This window comes from Sipha flava, unplaced genomic scaffold, assembly GCF_003268045.1.
Source record: "Sipha flava isolate LNK unplaced genomic scaffold, YSA_version1 39_pilon_pilon, whole genome shotgun sequence".
Taxonomy (NCBI): Eukaryota; Metazoa; Arthropoda; class Insecta; order Hemiptera; family Aphididae; genus Sipha; species Sipha flava.
In genome coordinates, this window is record NW_020273107.1 from 26862 (window position 1) to 48841 (window position 21980).

Sequence of the window (21980 nt, forward strand, 5' to 3'; positions counted from 1 at the left end):
GTAGGAATGAGGGATAATTCAATAAATAGTAAATACATATTATATTATAATTAGAAAAAAATAGCTGCTAGCATTATATTGTTAATGATTTTTATAACTACACTGTTTGTTTATCTGTAGATTTTGTACGCTTCCGGCGTCTTTTCTTGCCAGTCGTATTGGAGGACGGTTTCTTTTCCTGTAATTCTCCATCTTCAGTCCCTTCTTCAATTGGGATTTCAGTTTCTGGAGTACTTAACTCGAGTGACACTATTTTCTCTTTGGTCGTCTCCACCTTGATTACAGATATAATTAGAAAAATATTGATGTATATTAACAGAGACTATGATATTGTTGAAATATATAACAATGTCTACAACTACATTATGAATACATTATATTTGTTTTAGGTATATTGGTAATATTTTCTTTTTAGACAATTATGATTTAACTACTCACATGCATAAATACAATGTAAACTGAGAGTTCAGCATTATTTGGAAAAGAGAAGAAGGCTTGTGACAATTATGAGTTAAGTTTTATTTGTATTGATAACAGCCATGCAGCATGCAATGATTAATTATTACAATTTTAATTCAATTGTGTTCTAAAGAACGGAAAATTGGTGCGAAATTCAGAAAGGAGGTACTTGATTGTAAGGTAGTAGATACCTCTTTTTCAATGACTTTTTCGATTATTTCGACGGTCCTGACTTTCAGCTGACCAGACACATGGTCAACATACTGCTCTGTCCGTAGGGACACGCTTTCTCCGACGACAGTCTCACGTTCCAACACCTTAGTCTGGACGGGGGACTCGCGCAGGCGTAGGCGGGGAAAGTCTTCGCTGGTCGGCCGCAAGCACTAATTAGCCGCCACCGAGGCCAATTAGTTTTGATATTAATATAATGTTTGTATATTAAGTTTATAAGAATTCATTGTTATGTATATGCACACAAATACATGCTAAGTAGTAACAATTATTTATTTGAATCAATAAATAAAACATATTATAAATTTAATAATCAATTTAATTAAAAAAAAAAAAATAAAATAAAAATATTTAGTTTAATTTATAATATTAATAGTTAATATTTTAAGTAAATATTTTGTAAGATAATGAATTAAGAAATCAGCAGTTAAAAATTAAGGCATAAAAACATAATAGGTTATAACTAAAAAAAAAAAAAATTATACAATTGATTTCTTCCCCCTCGTAGCATAGCTCATGGATGCTTAGTGTTAGATAAAATTATAAAGCAATGAGATGGTTTATTACTAAACATAATAAACTTAATTTTATAAATTTAAACTAAATTACCTCCAAAGTTTTGTTTTCTGTGTATTCTTTTGATTGCGTATCTGGCATTTCTTCACTATCAGCATCGCCACCATTTGTTGATTTACTCTCACTTATCTCACTTAATTCTTTTATAACAATTTGTGCTTGTAATGCATCCTAATAACATCAATATTTCACAATATAAAAAGTTCAATATCCATTAACCTAGCAATGTACTTTATTACCTGTTCTAAAGATTTCAATCTGGCTTGCCGCCATGCAGCTTTTTTTTCAGCATTGAGCGCACGTTGTTCAGAAGGAGAAAGTTCTTTATTATTTTCACATGACACAATTCCCTTAAAAATTAATTATTAATAATTCGCCTACAGAAAATAAAAATATTTGCATGTAAATATGTTACCTCTTGACTAAGTCTTTCTTTCATTCTCTTTTCAGCTTTAGCTGTTCGTACACACATATTAGCATCAACTTTTTTTGGTGGTTCAATGCTTCTAAAATATAGTTTATATGTTAAAATAATTAATTATTTAATTTTTAACATAAATAATAATAAATTAATATACTGTGTATTCTCAAATATTAAGGCACCATCATTGTCATCTTCGTCATCAAAATAATCATCTTCAACAAATTTATTTTGTTGATTTAACCTTTTCTTTATTAATGTACCCATTTTTTGCTCTGTAAAAAATTTAAAACAGTTGAGTATTAATATAAAAACAAAGTCAGGTAAAAGAACTTTTTATAAAACTAAATACCTTCTTCTTGTTTCATTTTTTCCACTTCATCTTTGCTAAGAAAACTAAATACTCTTTCTAGAACAAAATATTACACCATAAGATTAATAAGTAATTTAAATGAACAATATTTAGTTGACTGACCAGGTTTTGGACTTGGATTGTGATGTTCCTCCATAGCTTTTTCAAAAAACTTCATTTTATCACTAACGGAAGCTTTTGGACCAACATTTTGCTAAAAATTTCCAAATGTTATCAAAATTATTTTTAATACCTAGCATATATCTCACATTAACTAAACAAATATAAATATTAAACTATAATAAATACAGCTTTCTTAAATTATTCTAAAAGCTTAAGTTATCGCTACTATAAACTATAAAGTATAAAATACTGATAAATAAATTCAACACAGTATAAAGAAGATCGTACCTCGCAGGAATTATTAACTGCATTGTAATAGGTCAAAAGCGACGGGGTATCATTATAAATTTCCAACCAGTGAGGAGTAGACGGATGAGTAGAATAGTTTATAGGAGGTAGTTCTTGGGATTGAGAAGTTTCCAAGGATGAGCTACTTTCAACATCTGTGAAGTCTGGAACACAGTATTGGTCAGCTGGCAATGTATTGACTTTGGTAACATAAGGCATCATTTCTACTCGAGTAGGTTTTGGTTGTTCCACAACTATTGTTCTTAGAGGAGGGTTGTCACAAGGAATATTTTGGAAGTGTATATGTTTTGATGGACGGGTAGATTTGGACAAAGGTGGTTTAGGAGGAGATATATTAGATCGTTTCTGAATAACTACCTGTTAATGTTCATGCAAAAAATAATAGCAATGTTAATGTATTTTGGCTGCATTATTTTTTTAATAAATGAGTAAATAAATATTGGATAGTCCAATTACATTTCTTGTTTACACCGATTATGTCTGAAGTTACAAGCATGCTGATTAATAATTATGATCATAAGATATTCAGTAGTATGTGCTTATTTTATAGCTGGTATATTACTATATAATTATATATAATATTATATGCTATAAAATTACACAAGGAAAAAAGTATTTTATTTAAAAACAATGATATAAATTATTACTATGGAATAATAATCATAGAAATTTGTTTAGGAAAGGTGGTTAAAACTTAACAATAAAAACAAAAATATGTATATGTATATCTGTATATAAACAAAATTAATATAAAATGAAAAATGGTTTGAGGATTAACAATTAAAAATTAAAATATATAATATAAATGTATAATAAAGAAAATAATTAAATTAATATAAACTAAATTATAAAATGTAATGGTCCGCTTGATGTCGTAAAATTAATTATTATACTTGTGAATGGAATTACTCACTTGGTATTTATTCATAAAGTATAGTATTTATACTTAAACCTTATAATAAACTTAATAATAGTATGAGAAATATCCTTTAGTAATTAATACTTAATGAAATGCGATCACAAAATACTTAAAATCAAGAATATAAGAAAAAAAAAAAAAATACAGAGTAAATATGTAATATATAAATTTGTACAAATTAGAACTAGCTTAAAAATATAATGGGATTAAACGAGAAATGCCCCTGTATTATTTTTGCGATGTTATAATCCAGTCACAGACTTAATGACACACTGAAAATAATAAATGTTATTTTATATTTGGGAACTGAATATTAATAAATAATTCATAGTTTTCTCGATCTTAAATTTTAAAATAAATTGAATAAAATCATTTACTTAAATATTATGTAACAAAGAAATAAAATATACATATGAAAGTAAAAAAAAGGAGTATAAATCATTTATATATTTACAATTATTAAATTTATACTAGGATATAATATTTAAATGTGCATTATATAAGTACAGGCTTAATAATATTATTCCTTTCATTGCAAGATTTATTAATTTTTTAATGTAAATATTTTATTTTATTAATTTTTTATTAATTCATATATACAATATTTTTATAATAAAAGAATATTTATTAAAATTGATTAGTAATGATGGATTAAATTAATTAAATTGGATTAAATTAATGATGCATTAATTCAATAATACTAAAAAATATATTATAAAGAATATTTGATTTGTGAAATATTATTATAACATTTAAATATCAGGAAAATGATATTAAAATTTATATGTATTTTACTTACTCATTATTTTTAATAATATTCTACATTTCAAACATTTAGAAAACAAAGTTACATATAATTTTGTAAGTTATAAGTGTATGAATAAAGTCCAGAAAGTATTTAATATTTATTGGAAAATGGATTTGTATACTTTTTATAACAGTTAATCTAATTTGGAATTAATTTAAAATATAAAATGGTAAGTTATAAAAATAAATCTAATATTAATATATCTTGTAAAAATACTGAAATTTCAAGAATTCATAAATCAATACAATTTACATTAATAATTAAAAATAGTTATCTTGACTTAAAATGAATAAATAAATAAATAATTAAACGAGAACTTAAACTTATAATTTTATTTTTTATATAGATAATAAAATTTACAATTCTTGTATTATACTAACACTAGAATTCTTAAGATCGAGTCAAACTTAAGGGATATAGAATAAAGTTATTACATTTCAGGAAAAAGAATGAATTCAATAACCATGCAATATAATTAAATAATTATATGATATATATAATACGATATAAATAAGCATTTTATGAAACAGAATTCTATTTTTCTTCTTCTAGAGAACAAAAAAAAAAATTTAAAACATGGTTTGAGAAATTCTAAAATAAATGTATCAATAATTATAAGTATGTAATATTTGAAAATTGAATATATATACACACATTCAAAAAATCTTAAATCAATAAATAAAATAAAAAGAATAAAAAAAAATTTAAGTTGAATTCTAATTATTCGAATTCTAATTTATAGAATTTATTAAAAATAAATTTTAGAAATGGGATTTAGAATAAAAAACGATATTTCTCACGAGAAAATTCAAGGCAACGTCCAGTTACTCACTATACGTTTGTTATTATTTATTAATCAAATTTTAACTGAAATTAAGATCTATTTTTTTTTAATCTATAACCTATGAAATATTATTTATATATAACAGTATATTTAGGTTTTAAAAATACTTTACATACATACATACTTAATTTCAACAATACACAATAATATAATATATTTCATATATACATTTGTACAGTGATTATTTTATTAAGGGATTAAAGATTAATGAAAGTTTTTAAAAGTTTATAGTTAAGGAATATTTTTTAATTAACAGTTTTTTCATTTTTTTGTATGTTTATAACCAATTTTTAATTTCATAATCCAAAATACATTTTTTAGAGAATTATTATAAATAAATGTTGAACTAATAGATTCATATTTAATACAATTAAGTTTGATTCTTTTGAGTAGTAACAATATTTAATAATAAGTAAGAAGTATACATAAACAAATAAACAATTTTTCACAATAAAATTATTTGCTTCAATGAATAAAATAATCACCATGCATAGTATGCACATAAGCTGTATTAATATTTAAATTTATTTATTCATTATAGTTCAAATGTTATTGTAATTTTATTTTATTATTATTATTATAAATTTTTTTTTTTTAATTAACTTCAAAAAATTTATTATGATATTTTTTGAAAGTCAAATTTAAAAGAATATTTCATTTATATTTTATAAATTTAAAAATAATTGAATAAATTCATTTTGCATTTTAAATATTGATAATAAAATTAAAATTATGTAATTTTATAAAATTTTTAAATATTAAAATTTTGAAATTCAATAACTCCAACCAAAGATTTTTAAAAAGATAAATAATATAAATATATTTAATATTGTGTATTTTTTTTTAGCAAAAATTAAAAAATAATTGAAATAAAATAAAAATAAATACAGCAGCAGTGCTTATAAAAGTAAATTATAAAATAATAAACTTAATATATACAACATTAATTTGACAATAAAATTACATTAATTAATATTATTTTAATGCTTTTTGGAAATCATTCAACAGAACAATCTTTCACAGTTCTATCTAATATATCTTACGTAGACAAACAAATGCAGTTTGTATAAGAATACATACACTTTCTATATTTATTAAAAAAAAAAAAATTTATAGCAGCCAAAATAAGCACATGCTACGCAATTTAATTTAAAAGCGGTATCTTCACACCACAAAAAAATCTACCAAAGCACATGACAGTATTAAATGTTTTCTTTATTTATATTATCAATATTTGTGTACTTACTTTATCAGCTTGAGGGGCTAAAGTATGTTTACTCATTACAATTGTAGTGGTTTTTTGTATATCACCTGATTTTGGGCCACCAGGTGATTTAGGTTTTACAGAGTTTGGTTCTGATGAATTCAGCGTTAACATTTCAGCTGCTCGTACTACATCTAAAACCTAATAAATAATAAGTACGTAAGTATATCACACTGATACCAAAAATGATAGTTGTGATCTATTGATAAAAATTAGGGCTAGGTATTTATAGGAATTTGCATGTTTTTCAATAATCATTCAAAACATAGCAAAGTAATAAAGACATATGTTTCATAGTACTAGAAATTTAGCGATCATTTTTATTTTGCATATTTTGTATATTTAGCTTCTTTTTCCTTATAATCTCAGATTTTGTTATATTTGTATTTAAATTAAATATTTAATACATAATATATATACTTATACATTTTCTAGAAATTGGAAAAAAATAGATTAAAATGTTTAAATACAAATTATTAGATAATCTATCTACTGTGTGTTTTCTCAATTATTTGGGTGTTGTGAAAAATCATTGACTATTTCTGATGAGTTTATTTCTGTTATAAAAATTGTTAAAAATAATATTACAAAGTCCACAAGGAGAAAAATGAAGAACTATTTATAAAAAACTAAAAAACATACTGTCGAAAAATGAATGATTTAATATTATTGAAAACATTTCTAATATTTTAGAAGAAACAGACAATTTTATGGAATATATCTTGAAGACTTGTAAGTCAACAACTTAAATAATAATAAAAATAATAAATAACAACTATCAATTCACATTAAATTATATATATCAATTAACATCTGTTGATGCCAAGAGTTTATTTTTGAGGTATAAAAATGTATAAGTGAACAATTGTCACTCATTGACATTTGAAAATACAGTAGTCTCGCTAATCCAGACTATATGGGATCGGACTCTAACCAGATTAAACGAAATGACATTTTTTTCAACTTACTAATAAATATTAAAAAAAATTTAAAAACACCTTATTTATAAAAATTCCAAATGTTTATAAATACACAATCACTATAAAACCATACAACAGTTTAACTGATTAACTGAGTGAGAAACAATAATAATATTACAATATATAATTGAAACAATAAAATGTTATATATATCAATTATGTATCAATAACATACCTACTTTTTATAATAAATAACAGTCAACATTGACATATATAATTTTTATACTATATTTATGTGTACATATAAATACATAAGTATTAAAATAGGAAATATAAATTGCCCAGATTATCCAAACTAGCAATGCACGGAGGATTTGCGAGACTCTACTATATTCGAAAAATGTTAATCACACAATACAATTAATTTTTGTGAGATTGTAAAAATTATTTAATCATAAATATATTATGTATATATGTAATTGAAATTTTAGTTTTTGTTTTGTTTAAAGGCGATCGATCTTACAGAAGAAAATTAAATTAAGAAGAAGAATAAAAATATTTTTAAGACATAAATGCATGCATATTTTAAGGATTTTTAGAGCATGAAGCCTCTAGCCCTTATAAAAAAAAATAAAAAATATTTACTTTTTCTTGAGTTGATTTTTCTTTAACCTCATCTAATTCCATATTTTCAAGTTCTTCTTTTAGTAACTTTTCTTGATTTTCCCATTCAGCTAATTCTTTTTTTATTTCCATTTCTTGTTTAATTACTTCGGAATCTTCGTCATCTCTATCTAAGCTAGACACACTTTGAGAAATTGATCTACTATCTCTTCTAAGTTTGCCTTCATTGACCAGTCTTTCAACTTCTGCCTTATCGTATCCTTTGCATACAATCATATGTATTTGCTGACCAGCAGTTCGCAAGCAATTTACAGCTTCTTGATGGGTGACACCCAACAAAGATACATCATTCACTTCCAAAAGACGCAAACCAACCTTATAACATTGAGGTCAATAAAAATTATTATATTTGAAGTAAAAAATTATAATTCAATTTTACCTTTAATCGTCCATCTCTTTTGGCAGCTCCACCGGAGTTAATTTTTGATATGAATACACCTTCATCAGTTTTATCAAGTGGGTTACCTCGATGTCCACGAAGACCACCCTTAATATGCATACCAAGTTTTTCATTGGGTTCTCTGATAATAGTCAGTTCCTATTAAAAAATTAATTACAATTTTTTCAATAAATAAATATATAAAACTGTACTTCATACAACTCATATTGTGATTACAAAAGTATTGAGAATCATTAATGAAGCTTCTATATTTATTAAGTATTTGAACTTTTAAACTCTAAGAATTGATATTATATGACATAACATTTTTAAGTACTTGAAAATTATCTGGAAGAGGATCATGTTGGACTGTAAGAGTAATTTCTTCAGTGGGTTTCAAAAGAGTTAATACAGCATCTTGATGTGTCATTTTTGTTACATCTTCATCATTTACTTTTAATAAACGATCACCCATACGTAATTTTCCTGAACTCTCAGCAATACCATTACGAACAATCTATAATTTATGAAATCATATATATATGTTACAGGCAAAGTATACAATTTGGGCGAATAGATAACGGATGATATGATTTAATGAAATATGATAAATCGAAAAACATAGTTACAATAAAGTCAAATTATTATCTAAAAATTATTATCTGTAACTAGTTTGTTTTTATCGTATTTTTACAATAAGGATGTCCGCTTGTCTACATATTATATGCGTGTACGTGACATAATATATTATTACTATATTTACTGATTTATAAGTTATATTATATGAAGTTGTCGTGATTATCATGCAGTCAGTCTTTTACCTATTCTCAAAAATGAACTATTTAGTAACCATGAATCATTTATACAGTGTAGGTTAATTCTTCAGTGTGTACCTAACTACTTATTCGAATATGAAAAAGTTTAATAAAGAATTTGTTAAAAAATAAAGGTTCAAATACTTCATTTTTTACCAAGTTAAAATATGATCAATTAATATTACATATAAATCAATAAAAAACAATTCAAAGAAAAAGGAACCGAATAATTATAAACTTTTAAATAAATATGACATATTAAGTTTCTGATGTTAACAAATTAATTGTACCAGTATCTGAAAAAAACGAAATTAAAAATTATGTACATGATGAAGAATTATTTTATGTTATACATAAGATTCATTTGTCGATTGCACATGGTGAACGAAACAAGATGGAACACGAGGTAAATATAAAATATAAAAATATCACCAAAGATATGATTATGCTATACTTAAATAGTTGTGAATTGTGTAAAAATAAAGGAAGCTCAGCCATCAAAGGATTGGTGGTGCAATCAATTATATCTACTGAGATGAATTAATGAATAATATGTCATTATTCATTGATTTATAACATTTCATTAAATCTGTTATCTATATTGCCCAAATTGTATACTTTGTCCGTAATATATATACACACACACATAAATATTAAATTAAAACTATTTATAAATTTATAATACTGTTATTTACGTGAGAGATAAAAATTCCATGTTCTTGAAGTCCAAATGGAATGCATGGATGATCTGTTCCTCCAATGATACTGAAGCCCCAAGAACCACCTTCTTTCACTAAAGTGACGGTCTAATTAAACAAAAATGTTTACCATTCAATTATAAAAAAATAAATATTTGCAAGTTTATAAATATATTATTAATTATTTTTGTAAATTGACACACAAACATTTGTTTATAATATAAATAACATGATACATAATTTTTCAAATCTACGTGAATGATATACCTACCTGAATTCTTCTTTAGAACCTTCACCGTGCTGGCATGTTTAAAAATCAAAATAAATGGTAAATATTTAAGTTTCTTTAATTCAAAAGCAGTGTTTCTCAAAATTTAGTATTTTGAGAGAGCTGCATAAACCAAAACCAAGCAATCAAATCATTTTCCATCATAATATCAAATGTTGACTAAACTAATCTTGAAATAGAATGTAAATTATTATTTGAAAATATTAACTTGAAATTATGAATACGTTTTCATATTTTAATTTTAATAGTAAAATGAATATGTCATTTTAGTCCATTACATGTACTATTAACTATGGTTTATTATGTATATCATAATTAATTTTAATTCATAATGTTATATAAATACAGCAAAAAAAAAAAAAAAGTTTTGATTTTAGGTTTAAATTTAAAATAAGATGACCAAATAAAAATGTTTGGTTGTAAAAAAAAAGTAAGTTGTACGTTTTGTAGTATTATGTTTGGTATATTTTTTAAAAATCAATAAATTGAAATAAATTACAATTATTTTATTTATATATTAGTAATAGTTAAAATATGTTTAGTTTTAGAAGATTATTGTACTTAATAAGTGAATAATTGAGAAAATAATAAAAATTATTATAATATACAATTTTATATACTTCTGAGTGAAATGAGGAAAGTATTTTTATATATTTAATGAATTTACCAAAATAAAATAAAATTATGTACAAAATTAAATACAAAAGAAATCTTATAAAAAGAGCAAATAATATTATACGAAATGCAATAATAATAGTTAATAGGACAGCATACCAGTTTTAGGAGTTATTAAAAATAAATCAGAAATAGATCATGCAGTTTAGTGGTAAAATAATAAAAAAAGTTGTATAAACTCATGTTTGTGTGTCAAAACAAAAAATATACAATACATTGGAATTTTATACACAGATATGGTTTAAAAACAAAATTATTAGTTAAAAGTAGATCAAATAATTAAAATAATAATTCAGAAAATAATTTTGTGCAAAGTAATTTGATATTATTAAAAAAAAAATAAATAATGTTATAAACATTATTTATTTTTAAACCACACACACATACAACATATATGTATAAACACTTCATGCATATTTGTTATGTCATTTTTCATGCCCTATCTTTATATATATGATAATAACAAATTTAACTATACACTATCAGTAAGGATTATTCACTAGGATATCTATGTCATGGCCCATCATGCAATTTTTTAATGAATAAGTAAACATAATTATAAGTTACTAAAAAATACATTATTTACTTAATTTAAAATAAATTTATATACAAATATTGTTCTTAGTAATTGTTAACTAGATTTATCTCTTCCTTTGACTTATTAATTTGTAGAACAAGTTGCATTTCCTATACTCGCCATTGAACACCATTACCAACACCAACATCAGGACCACCACCACCACCATCAAATTTAATGTTAAGTTTATAATAACAATAAATAATTCATTATTAATTTACTTACCTCGATAATGACAGAATTTGGCAAACTGTTATCTGTTACCCTAGTCACCACAGTTTCAGTAAATGTGCTTTTGGTTATAGTTTCAGTGACACGACCTAAAGTAGTTGGACTATCTTTGAACTCTATCCCATTCAAATTGCTAGGTTTTTTGATAGTTAGTGTAGTAACTACAGAAACTGGTTGTTCTTCGACTTGATTTTTAATATTCTTTTGAAAACGTTGAGGAATCATAGCTTCAAAATCTTCATTGGTCAATGGTTTAGGCTATTATGATAGCGAAACAAGGTACCCCAATAAATGTTTCATTAGTAAATAGTTATACATTAAGAATCAAAAAGAGGTGCAACAAATCCATTACAAAGTTTGTGTGTCAATCTAATATTAAGCTTAATATAAAAAATTTACTTGTACACTTTCAGAATCTGAACTAATAGACGATGACTGAGAAACCAATTTTCTAGGTGCAGGTTTTGGTGGAGTTTGTGGTGGTGCTGGAGGAGGAGTTTTCGGAGACATGTATGAACGAGATTTAGTGGGCACAATGCTCGGTGAAACAGAGTTGTGAGATTCTGAATCGGAATACTGGGTATCAACTAGTCGTTCACAAACTAAACGCACAAAGCGTTCTAACCCAGTTAACATTGATACAGCTTGATCATGACGGGCACCAGTTACATCAATACCATTTATCTTGAATGAACAATTAAAATAAATTAAATGGATAAAAATCGTATGAATCATAAAATAAAAATTTAATATTTTTTATACCGATATAACTTGATCTCCAACTTGTAATTTTCCATCTTTTTCAGCAGCACCACCTTCGGTAATTCTTGATATGAAAATTGCCTATAAGTATTATCAATTTTTGTTTATATTAAGCTATAAAATTTAATATTATCATTACCTCTGTGTTTTCTTTAAAAGGTGTACATCCTTTTCCACCAGCTATACTAAAGCCAAGACCATTTTGATCTCTGATTAATGTTGTATAAACTATTTGTTTTTTCGTTGAATCTAGTTCTTTTAAAAGTTCAGGCGTTTTACGATTCTTAAAAGAAAAAAAAATATTAATTATTTTTTAAATTAAATTTTTAATATGAAATAATATTATTGTATTTAAATCATTAAGTTACCCTATCTGAAGTATGGCCATTAGTATGTTCGTAATTATGATGTGAAATTACACTTGCTGCACGACTATTATTCAAACTAGATGATGCTGAGTCTCCTGGAATATGTATAGCCCAATCTTTTGGATGTGGGTGAGTTTCTCTTAGTATTTGAAGAACTAAAACTGATCCACAAGAACGTAAAACCTCAACAGATGTATAATGATCAACATCCACTAAAGAGTGACCATTAGCTGTAAGGACTTTATCTCCAACCTAAGCACAATAAATAATAAAAATAATATTTTCATTTAATATTATTAATAAATATAAATATTTACTCGGAGTCCAGCTAGTTCAGCAGGTCCATCAGGTGTAAGCCTAGACACGAAAATGCCTTCATCATTTCCTTTAAAAGGGGTTGAATTTCGACCACCAGCAATTGATAATCCTAAACCAGCAGATGTTCTTTCAATTTTAACTTCCAATAGTTCTTCTTTTCCAATCATTTCACCATCTAAAATAAGAATTACATCAAATATATTTTTATAAGAATAGTATATAAATATTATCTTAATAACGGACCGCATGATTTGTAAGTTAATATTCTAACACGTTTAGGATAAGTTTTTTTCTTGGTATTTGGAATAGGTTTCACAGATGACAAAAAAATTGATTTCATTTTATATATTAGAAATATTAATAATGAACTAAAACACAAAACAAGCTTATTTACCTAGAACAGTATGATCTACTAATGACTCTGGTGGAGTGGGATATAATACAGCACTTTTATCTTCAGATAAGGAGTTTAACATTTTTTCATTTTCATTGCTAATCAATTGTGCTTCCTGTGATAATAAACATAAACAGAAAAATTAAATCAAAACACTCAAGAACAATAAACTAGGTTAAAAAAAAGGTAAATTAATAAATTAATTAATATGTCATTTATTTAAATTAAAATACATTTTTTAATTAAAATTATACCTGTTGTTCAATTAAATTAGCATCTATAGTGATTCTTTTATTTTTTAAATGATGAGGTGTATCTCTCCTATGCAATTTTAAAGGCCTATTTTGAATATCAGCATCAAAATTTGAAGATGGATGAAAAACTACACTCTTTTCCTTTAAAATGTACAAATATAACAGGTTATAATTTATTTAGTTATAAGTATTTAAATAAAGCATATTAACAATCTCAGAAAAGAGAAGTATATATATTTTTTATAAAAAAAAAATAAAACATTTCGATAACTCGTCTAAAATGTTACTTACCTCATTTTTATAACATACTATTTAAAATATCTGTCATTCGGTTTATGAAAATTGAATTATGAAAAAATGATTAATTATGTATTAAATTATTGTTTTTTTATTCTGCAGTGTGATAATTATTTTATCATTAATAGTAATAAAAGTAATTAAATTTGGCTATAGATGTTCAAATAACTATAGATTTTATACATTTATTATTATACTGGATTCATAAAAAAGTTTATATTGGTCCTCATATTGAAACTTTAATTTAAACAATAAAGATAATAAGAAAGGGGGCATAAGAAGATTAAAAATAAAACTATGACATAAAAATAAGAAAGCTGTTTTTGTAGAATAAAATTAAAATATCTTTAAAAATGATAAGTAACACATAATGGGTAAGACATATGAAACTGAAAACTAGAATGTGTTGATAAAAAGATATTATACTAAATGAACATATATATGAATAAAAATAATTTTTTTTAGTTATAATTTTTGTAGACAGTATACTATTAAGAGTATATAGATATATATTAAACACTAGTAGCAAATTAGACAAGTACCAAATTATTAAATCAAAAATTTAATTATATCTAAAAATTATTAGTTAGTTAAACATTAATAATATAATTATCATTGAACTAAGGATATATGATTTGTTTCAATAGACAATTAGAAATGAAATATAATAATAGTATACCTCATTTGTTTCTTCTTCTAAAATACTATTTATTTCTACAATTGATTCTACTTCTTCTGAATGTTTGTCATTTAAAACTTCATTTTCATTGCTTTTCTCCTGTCAATTATTACAGTTAATGTAACATTAATTTTAAAAATTGTATTGCAAATGAAATATATTTACTTACAGTAGAATCGTCTCCTTTTTGACTGTCAGTTAAACTGCTTTCATTACTTTTGGTCTTACCAAACAATTTTGTTGCTTTAGCTTTCAATTCTCTGGGGTGTGGTGTGTTGTGACGAACAAATGATGTCTAAAAATAACAAACATATACTAGTTAGGATACTGAATTACTAGAGATGAATGTATTTTTTATTTTTATGAGGTTGGGACAAGGTCATCAATCAATGAATAGAATTTAATTAACCAGCTCATACTTAATGCTACTTATTTAAATTAATGTTCTTATACACCTAAACATTTATAATTATTATAAGATTTAAAATTTATTATAAAGTAAAGAAGAATAAAATAAAACGTATATCTTTAATTATTTTGAAATTAATTTTAATATCACTTAAATAATCAATGAAAATAAAAATAAAAATTATAGATAGAGGTTTGAAAGTCAAAAATTGATTAAAAAATAGGAAATATATAGTAAGACAAAATAAAATTATACTTTAATTATTGAATGAAAATAAAAAAAGTACATTTTTCAAACTATCGAATTTCCAAATAATTTTTGTTGTTTTAACTTGAAATTTAAAATATTTGGTAAATTTAATTACAGTAATAAGGCAAGATATGACAGAGTAATTAATTTGTTGCTGGCTTGCTCTAATGAAGCCATTCTTCTGGTCACTTGTTCTTGGATCAATGAGAGAATATAATATTGCAATAACATATCAGCATTTATTTATTATTAATAATCTCTACGCATTTGGATTTCAAATTTTCTGAATTTAGCTGTAAAATATTTTTAATTTAAAATGAAGTACTCAATATACAAAATTCAAGCAACTATCAAAGTAAGTACTTTAGCAAATCTTTATTAAGTACTTCAATTAAACCTATATATATATATAATAATTACATTAATGTATAATACTAATCACCTTATGACTAATTAACAGTGTTGGGAATAGATAACTATTATCTAGACAAAGATAACAGAAACATTTTATTTATCTAGATAAAAAAAAAATATACAACTCCTTTTTTGTATACTTGATATAAACTTCTGCAGTTGCATAGCCAGAAATTTCCTTTTGGTGGGAACCACTAGATTAAAATTTAAAAATGGTATTTTATACCATATAATATTTAGCTTTGTTTGTATACTACACAGATCAAAGAAGGTTGGGCCTCTTGGAAACTTTAAATATGACACTGGAACGATGTGCACAATTTTCCTTTAAAAATTCAAAAATTGTAGAGCACATAATATTACTTACACCATTGATTTTATAATCTATTAATAAATTGTTTTAAATAAACTTTATCTATCTATTATTTATTAGTAAAATAAAAAAAACAACAAAATATATGTTTAGTTTTAATATTTTGTATTAACACATCAAGCATACTTATTGTTATAATGAAATATCTTAAAATATTATTTAAAATGGTAGGTATAGAATAGAGGTCTTAAAATACGTGTCACGGAATTCACGTGTACACGTGAAATATATGTTTATCCAAAATATATATCCATTTTTACAATGGTAAAATTAGTAATTTTATGTTATACACTTGAAGTTTTAATAAAATATTAATAGTACAGTATTAAGTTAAGGATATACATTTTTATTTTGGATTTTACACGTGACACGTGACACGTGAATTCCGTGAATTCACGTGTATTAAGAGCTGTAGTATAGAATACTTATGAATTACAATATTTATAATTTAGAAGAAAAAAACATTTACATATATTTCTAAATAATAATTTAACTAAAAATATGCATTTAGATTTTATTTATTTGTTAGGAAAAGTTAAATAAAAATCAAATGATGAAGTTGATACACTTTTGGATATTTTAAAATCATTTATATTATTCATAGATATTCCACCCAAAAATCGCTTTATGCTGAAATATTTTAAATATCTCAAGTTAAAAATTGAAATAAGAAGGTAAAAACAACAGAACACAAGACAACAACAAATGAAAATGACAGTTATGGTTTCATTGTACATATAATTTGTTGTATAACTGTGAAATTGTGTTCTGATAATAAGATTCTATAATAAAATCTTAACTCTTAAGTATATTTTATTATTATGTTTATTGTATAGTAGTTGTATCAACAAAATGTATAAAGATATTATTGGGGCATAATTGCATATTATATATAATATACGAGTATATATATATAATGTACAATAGATATATCTCATAATTAGGGCCCAGATTTAAATGCACTTAAAACCATACAATATGCTCTAAAAAATAGCCAAAAATGTCCTTAAAAAAATACATTTTACCACAAAAATAATCTTTAAAAATGACATATATTTTTTTATTTTGAGCATTAAACACACTATTTAATATATTAAAATCACAAATACATGTAGTATGATCGCAACGTCTGCAATTTAACACAAACTGACTGAATATTTGTTGTTTGACTGAATACTAGTGATGTTCCACAGTCAATAATAAATTATGATAAGATAAAAACTGAAAATAAAAATAAAAATTGACAATGTATATGGAAAAATCCAATAAACCTACTTAAATATCAAGGAAATAATTTATCTTTTGATTTTATTTTGAATAGGCTAAATTTGTTTAGTATCAAATACGATTGAGCGACGGCACGCAACAATTGAATAAATATGCATTAAAAACCAACAAATGACCCAATAATACTAAAAATGCTCTATAAATGAAAAAACGCAAAGTTAAATTTGTAGCTTTGAAATCCTTTTTACATGAAACAAATTATGTTCATAGAATGCATTGTGTATGATCAACCAAAAAAATATGCACTTTGCATTAAAAACCGGGCCCTACTTAAAATATAATATATAACTGCAGCAGTTGTGCAGTCAACGTCTGCGGGCCGTATAAGAGACAGACCTGAATGTTTTCAAGGGTAATTCCAAGGGATATACATAATATTATACATTGCAATAAATATTATTAAATAGTAAACACAGAAATACGTTATCATTATTATAACAAGAATAGTATCTAACTAGTTATTAGTATTTTATAAATTGTGGTGTTTTTTTGCTGTCACGACCGATCAGAAATAACTAATAACCTGCAGGTACATTAAATTAATAAATTAAAAAAACACAACATACAACAATTATTGGCTACTAAGTACTAACTATCAAGAGATATTTAATACTTGTAGCTGCTTTAAATTACTATTATATATTTTCTATATCTATTATATTTATATAGGTATATTATTATGGTTTTCAAACATAAAATGTAAAAATGTATTTAAGTACCTACTTTAATATTAAATAAATACTTATACAAAAAACTATCTAGATAAATCCCAACACTGCTAATTAATAATTACTTAAATTACATTCAATTTATCATATAGTATGTTATAATAGAAAATTATAATACAACTAGTTTTAAAAAAAATCTTACATTTGTATTGGGTTCAGTCTTAATGTCTCCAGTGAACTGAACAGAAGTTGTTCTTGAATTTGCTTTATTTTCCCATTCATTATCTTCTGTTTCACTGGTTGGCTCCTCATCTGGTGGCGAGCACAATGATTGGTCATAGTCACCAGTGATCAAGCCTACAAAGAATGTGCATGCCATGCGCGCAGATGTAGTAAGCATAGAATGTGCTTAGATTATAATATAGGTTTAAGTACGTGTAGATAGTAGCACAACAGAGATTACATAGACATTATGAAATTATCAACTTAATTATTTTAATACATTTTGCGTCTAAAGAAAAGAAATTTGAAATTATATCAAATAGAACTACGTGAGAAATAGATTAAATAAGTATAACTAATACTATAGTTGCTTTAATTAAAAATATTTTACTTATTTTAAGATTTTATAGGGCTATATAAAAATGCCTTTTTACTTATTTGTACATAAAACAAATTTAACATAATATTACAAAAATAGAAAATGTATAGTAAGAATACATATTTGCAATATTATGTTTCTGTAAAAGTAAAAAAATAAAATAAAAATATATATCCGTGCATAAGTTGTACATGCTACTTTCTATAGCGTTTTAATTAAAAATGTATTTTTATAAATATATATATATATAAAATATATGTATAATTATAAACCATACCATTTGCTTCTCCTCTAATTTCAAGTTGAGGCAACAAAAAACATGTAAGTACTTGTTCACCAGTTTTTTCATCTTCATCAGTTTGAAAATTGAGCATTGGTTGAGCTTGATTCTTTGAAAGCCAAACTGCCTTTAAATTTAGGCTAGCCAAAGAAAATGGCAAATATTGTAAACTAAAAATAAAGATTATAGTTTATTCAAAATAACATACTGAACAAATATCACTTTTTGTATTACTTGTTTCCCGAAACATCTAATACGTGCAATTCAACACAATTTCCAACTTCATTAGGAAGATATTGTAATTTGTTATCCCTTAATGATAAAATACCCAATTGACATAAATTACCTAGAACAATATTAAGCAGGTTGAAAAGTAATATTATATGATAGAAAATAAGTGTTCAATTTAAGGTACAGTTAGTAGCATAATATAATAAATATTTTTATAAACATTTAAATCAATCAATTAATTAATTAATTTTAATGAATAAAATTATTTGTAAAAATGAAAATATTTTTTTTATACAAATAAAATATTCACTATGAAATATTACTACACAGCTGTCAAATAAATTACTGGTTATCAGAAGTTTTTGAAATTTTTAACTATATTAGAATAATTTGTTTAAATTTTATAACAATGGTAGATCATTGAATCTGAAAAACAATTCAAAGTATATGACAAAATAATATAAGTTTAATGAAAATTATTATGAATTCAATGATGTTTTGAAAATATGTAATTAATTAATTTTGTGAACTAAAAAAATATCATAAATAGTTTTAATTAAACACAATTTTTTTATGCATTTAAAAATTTAAAAATAAGCTAATTAATAAATTAGAGCTAAATATTTAAAGATAAAAATGATTATATAATTTAATTTATTAAAGAATATTAAGTTCTAGGGAAAAAGTGTAACTTTTTCTATAATTTTCAATAAAATGTTTCAACGCAATAACTAATTCGACTAATTAATTTGATATTTAATCAAAAGCATATACACCTAAAAAATTATCTGAACTATCTAAATTAAATATTATAATTATATAATATATTAGTCATGAGCCACTAGGAAATTATAACTAGAATCATATAATAATTTTATTTATTTTCAACTGATTTGATTTTTAGACAAAATTAATTATGAACTAATTATAATGGTTATTAGGTAATATTTACCAATATCTGTAGGTAGACAATGAAGACTATTTCGATCAACATTAAGATTAGTAAGATTTACAAGTTTACCAATTGTCACTGGTAATTCTACTAAAAAATTTTCAGTTAGTATTAGTTCTTGAAGATTTTCACAGCTGTAATTAAAAAGAGTTTTAATATGACAAAATTTTACTTAAGTTAAAGATTAAATAAGTTTTTTATGGTTTAAAATCATTTGAGTTAATTATTTAAACATCAAAATTACTAATATTAAATTTTATATTTAAAAAAATCAAGTTTACTTACCACCCTATGCGGTCATTTAACATTGTTAATCTATTTTGGTCTACTTTTAAGATCATAAGACGAGTAAGTTCACCAATACCATTAGGAAGGATTTCAATTACATTTTGGGATAAATGTAAATCAGTTAAATTTTCTAGACCTCCAATTTCTTCAGGAATGTCTTCCAAACGGTTTTCAGAAACATCTAGACAAGCTAATTGCTTAAGATTTCCTATTTCCTAAGTAAAACAAATTATACATTCTAATAGAAATAATACATTTAGGTAATACAAATTTGAATAGTATAAAATTATAATTACGGCAGGTAAATGCTGTAAGTGGTTATGGTCCAGCCAAAGTTCTTGGAGAACTGGAAGATTACCAATGTGATGTGGCTAAAATATTTAAAACATGGATAAGAATAATTGTATTTTTTTTTTATTAATCTTAAGAAAAAAGACAATAGATTCTCACCAGATGATCTATTTCATTATCACCTAAATCTAATCGTTCTAATCGTGTTAATTGTGACAATGATAATGGTAAAGATGTCAAAAGGTTCTCTCGTAGCTCTAGAGATTTCAAATTGGTTAGCCTTGAAAATAAAATAAAATAAATTTAATGATAAAGAGGAATTTAGGTATAGTTAAATAATAAACATAAATATGAAAAAATATGAAATATAAAAATAAATAAATAAATAAAAGCTTAGCCTGATGTATTATTATATTTGTAAAGTACGACCGATTTCAAATTAAAAATTCACCATTAAGTACATACATAGTTAATGAAATTGTGACTATGAAAAATTACAATTTAGTCATGATTTTATTTTTTCATATTCAGTTGCAATTTTATTAACTATTTATATACCTTATGATGAATTTTTAATTTGAAACCAATTGTACTTTACAAATATAATAATACTTTAGGGCCTAGAGTATTATTATATTTGTAACCTAGTGTCTAGGCTGAGCTTTTATTCAGTTATATATTAATTTACGAGAATTAACCATTTAATAATTTTTAATTTTAATTACATTTATTATTATTTTATTAGGAAAATAAATACTGTATATATTAATAGATATTGGATATTAAAATGTTTTAATTTTAAATTAAATATAAATTATACATAATGGTAAAAAGTAATAATAATAAATAATTATAAAAAATGTTACATATAAGAAAATTATTTTATAATGTTAACTTTTTTTAAAGGTTTGTAATTAGTTTAAATGCTTTAAAAATTATGACAATTTATAAATGATATTCAAATGACTTACAATGTAAAATGTATACAAATATATTATGTTTTATGTTAATTTATAACCATACAATTTGATTGAATAAAATTATGAATTATAGGTTATTTAAATTTCAATAATTAAATTAAATTAAAGAATATTATATATTCTTAGAATACTATATATTCTTTTTCGTCAACAAAATATTTTAAATTAATTTCACAATAATTGTAAATACAGTTTTAGGTTTAATAACTTACAGTCCAAAATCTGCAGGTAGATTACTTAATGACATATCATTAAGTCCTAAAGTAGTGAGATTATGTAGTTGTGAGAATCCTGATGGTAATCTAAAATAA

General features: G+C 23.8%; 1 protein-coding gene across 8 annotated transcripts in view; it reads right to left on the reverse strand.

Annotated features, from left to right (window-relative positions):
- Positions 1-33: 33 nt before the first annotated feature.
- LOC112688490 (protein lap4) overlaps positions 34-21980 on the reverse strand; it is a 32134-nt gene continuing 10187 nt past the window's right edge. Inside the window, exons 4-35 of one of the 8 annotated variants that reach the window (XM_025561710.1) lie at positions 21882-21971; positions 20849-20969; positions 20695-20769; positions 20396-20613; positions 20111-20244; positions 19162-19273; positions 18925-19097; positions 18249-18403; positions 14816-14941; positions 14647-14745; positions 13671-13811; positions 13417-13531; positions 13022-13197; positions 12705-12956; positions 12476-12619; positions 12337-12417; positions 11974-12258; positions 11569-11832; positions 9800-9910; positions 8627-8806; positions 8290-8448; positions 7872-8225; positions 6289-6447; positions 2451-2828; positions 2163-2253; positions 2040-2096; positions 1845-1962; positions 1682-1769; positions 1506-1616; positions 1300-1437; positions 651-842; positions 34-274 (exon numbers count right to left, since the gene is read on the reverse strand). In XM_025561710.1, coding sequence (XP_025417495.1) covers positions 98-274; positions 651-842; positions 1300-1437; positions 1506-1616; positions 1682-1769; positions 1845-1962; positions 2040-2096; positions 2163-2253; positions 2451-2828; positions 6289-6447; positions 7872-8225; positions 8290-8448; positions 8627-8806; positions 9800-9910; positions 11569-11832; positions 11974-12258; positions 12337-12417; positions 12476-12619; positions 12705-12956; positions 13022-13197; positions 13417-13531; positions 13671-13811; positions 14647-14745; positions 14816-14941; positions 18249-18403; positions 18925-19097; positions 19162-19273; positions 20111-20244; positions 20396-20613; positions 20695-20769; positions 20849-20969; positions 21882-21971 — 5074 coding nt within the window. In that variant the 3' untranslated portion in view covers positions 34-97. Of the gene's footprint in view, positions 275-650; positions 843-1299; positions 1438-1505; positions 1617-1681; positions 1773-1844; positions 1963-2039; positions 2097-2162; positions 2254-2450; positions 2829-6288; positions 6448-7871; positions 8226-8289; positions 8449-8626; positions 8807-9799; positions 9911-11568; positions 11833-11973; positions 12259-12336; positions 12418-12475; positions 12620-12704; positions 12957-13021; positions 13198-13416; positions 13532-13670; positions 13812-14646; positions 14746-14815; positions 14942-18248; positions 18404-18924; positions 19098-19161; positions 19274-20110; positions 20245-20395; positions 20614-20694; positions 20770-20848; positions 20970-21881; positions 21972-21980 lie in introns of all 8 variants that reach the window. The other 7 variants (XM_025561712.1, XM_025561711.1, XM_025561709.1 and 4 more) reach the window with 7 other exon arrangements.